The sequence below is a fragment of the Geospiza fortis genome, unplaced genomic scaffold (assembly GCF_000277835.1).
Source record: "Geospiza fortis unplaced genomic scaffold, GeoFor_1.0 scaffold527, whole genome shotgun sequence".
NCBI classification, from domain to species: Eukaryota; Metazoa; Chordata; class Aves; order Passeriformes; family Thraupidae; genus Geospiza; species Geospiza fortis.
In genome coordinates this window covers 41,842-44,481 of record NW_005054757.1, presented here as the reverse complement: position 1 = coordinate 44,481, position 2,640 = coordinate 41,842, and the positions used below count along the sequence as shown (strand labels likewise).

Below are 2,640 nucleotides of genomic sequence, written 5' to 3'. Positions count from 1 at the left end.
GATTGGGGGGAGAATAAGGGGGAGATTGGGCGGGGAGACTGAGGGGGGAAATGGAGGGGGCAGAGTGAGGGCGAAAATGATGGGGAATGAGCGACAAGATGGGGGGAGAATGAGGGAAAAAATGGGAGAGAATAAGGCGGGAGAGTGAGGGAGAAATGGACAGAAAATGAGGGAAAATGATGGCAGAGGATGAGGGGGTTTATCCTGGAAAAAGGAGGACTGAGAGACCCCATTGCTCCCCCTGAAATTATGCTGGGGTTGTGAGATCCCTTCTCCCGATGGATAAAAAAAGAGGGAACAGCCTGGAGTTGTATCAGGGCAGATTTATTGAGGAAAATTCCTGGAATGGGTTGTCCCACCCTGAGATGTGGTGGAATTGCTGTCCTGGAATTATCCCAAAAAAAGCCTGGATGTGGCACACAGAGACTGTTCAGGGGTGACCAGGTTGGATTTGATGATCCCAAAGGTCTTTTTCAACTCAACCTTTCCATGGAAAGGGGTGAGAAGATGGAGAATGGAGAGGGAAATGGGAAGGGAAGGGCAGAGGAGGTTTGGGGGATAAAATGGAAAAGGGGGTGAGGGTTGGGAGGGAAATGAGGGATAAATTGGGGATGGGGGAATGAAACAAAGGATAAATGAGAGCCAGGAGAGGGTGAAATTAGGGATAAGTGAGGATGGATCCCTCAGATCCCAAATCTCCCCAGATTCCTTACGTCTCTTCATCCTCAAAAATTCCTGCCAAAAATTCCCATTTTTGAGCTCTTTTCCCTTTTTATCAAACCTGAATTAACCAAGTAGCCCCAAATTCATCCCCCGGGACAGAGGTCACCCACAGACCCCATTCAGGCATGGTTTGATGTCAGCTTCCAGGTGAATTCCTCATTTCCAGGTGAGTTCCTCACCTCCACATGAATTCCTCACCCCCAGATGAATTCTACTCTTTTTCCTCCCTACTTTCACATCCCACCTGTGGTTTTTTCCCCTGTTTGTTGAGAATTTGCCTTTTTCCCCCAAGGTCACCCTCCCTGGTCAAACCTTCCTCCCTCCTCCTCCTCCTCCTCCTCCTGCTGGTAATCCCAGCTGACGCTGGCGTGGGCGGCGTTAATCCCCTGCCCGGAAATCCCGGGATAAATGAGGAAGTTGGGAGGGAGGCCTGTGCCCCTGCTGGGGTTAATTAATTAACGATTCCAGCCTTGATTGATTCCGCAATAAACTCCCCAAAAAGGGGGAGGGAGCGGGCGCTGAGTCACGGCTGCTCCGGGTGACTCAAATTCTTGGAATTGGGAGTAAATCAGCAAGTTTGGCAACAGCGGTTTGAATAAATCGTTCATTTGGGGAGGGAATAATTAGGGGGGAAGTGAAGGAGGCTCCAGTCCTGTGGAAAGGGATCCCAAGTGATTTATTCATTAATTGAAAATTAATTAAGGAATTTGGTTTTGGGTTGTTTTTTTTTTTTTTGGCAGGAGATGAGATTGGGGAAAAAAACATTTCAGGGATGAAGTGATATTTGGGATAATTTCAGGGATAATAACAGTAATTTTGGGGATAATTTCAGGGGTTTATAGTAGGGAAGAGGGGAAGGAGGAGTGAGAAAAGTAAAATCAGCTTTTCCTGGTTAAAAAACCCCAAATTTGGCAAATTAAAGGAGCTTTTCCAGGACTGGAGCACAGGGGGATAAGTGGGGGGAGAACAGAAAGGAGTGAACAAGGTCCCAAATTAAAGCTGGAACACCCCAGAATTCAGCCCTGAGTTGTGGAAGGGAAAAAACTGGGGGAGAAAAGGGACGAAATGGGAAAAAGGGGGAATTTTGGCTGATTTTGGTTATTTTGAAACAGCTTTGGCAGCGACGATTTCGCAGTTCCTGGGCTGAGGTGGGGCACAAACAGCTCCATCTTTAAATCACTGATTAAGGTGGAACCCAGGAAAACTGGGGTGAAATCCAGGAAAAAAAAGTCCATCCACGTTGTCCCAACCCAGCCCGTGTTGGAAAGCCCCCAAAGCGCAGAAACCCGCCCAAAATGAGCCGTTCTGGGCCCGTTTCCCTTCACGTTGTTTGTGGGACAGGAGGGGACACAGAGCCACGTTTCCATCCCAATCTCTGGCCTTAATTAATCACAAACATCCCTGGGGTTAATTAATCACAAACGAGGAGGCTCTGGAACGGCTGGAATTGGTTTGGGGAGGAAAAATCCCCAAATAAATAAAACGTGGACAGAAAGTGGGGGGAGAAAAGAGTTTAGAGCAGGGAAGAGTGGGACCAAATAGAAATGAAACCTGACTGAGCCTAATTAACCTCAGTTTGTGACTTATTTTATGGGTTTATCCCCAAATTCTGGGTGTTTGCACCAAAAGCGGTTTGGGTTTAGCGACGCAGAGGGGGAGGGGAAGGAAGAGGCGGGACAAGGGTTCGTTAACGAGAATCTAATGAGTCATTAGTCAGATAATCTAAATCAGACTCGTTAGGCAATGAGGAACAGCACCAGCGGGGTCAGCAGGGGCCGCGGCTCCGCCCTGGGGGGGATCCCGGCCTCGTTTTGGGCTCAAACTGCCAGAAATCGGTGAAAGGATGGAATCTGTGGCAGGAGCCTGGACAAGGAGGCCCCGCTGGGCCCACCCTGCCCCGCCGGGGCACCAGCAGCG

The 2,640-nt window shown here is 49.1% G+C and overlaps 1 protein-coding gene across 1 annotated transcript in view; it reads right to left on the bottom strand.

Annotated features, from left to right (window-relative positions):
• The window catches only part of DPF2 (double PHD fingers 2), a 19,395-nt gene that overhangs the window by 15,610 nt on the left and 1,145 nt on the right, over positions 1-2,640 (bottom strand). Inside the window, exon 2 of the mRNA XM_031065393.1 lies at positions 1,036-1,109. Within this exon, the coding sequence (XP_030921253.1) occupies positions 1,036-1,109 (74 nt within the window). The remainder of the gene's footprint in view (positions 1-1,035; positions 1,110-2,640) is intronic.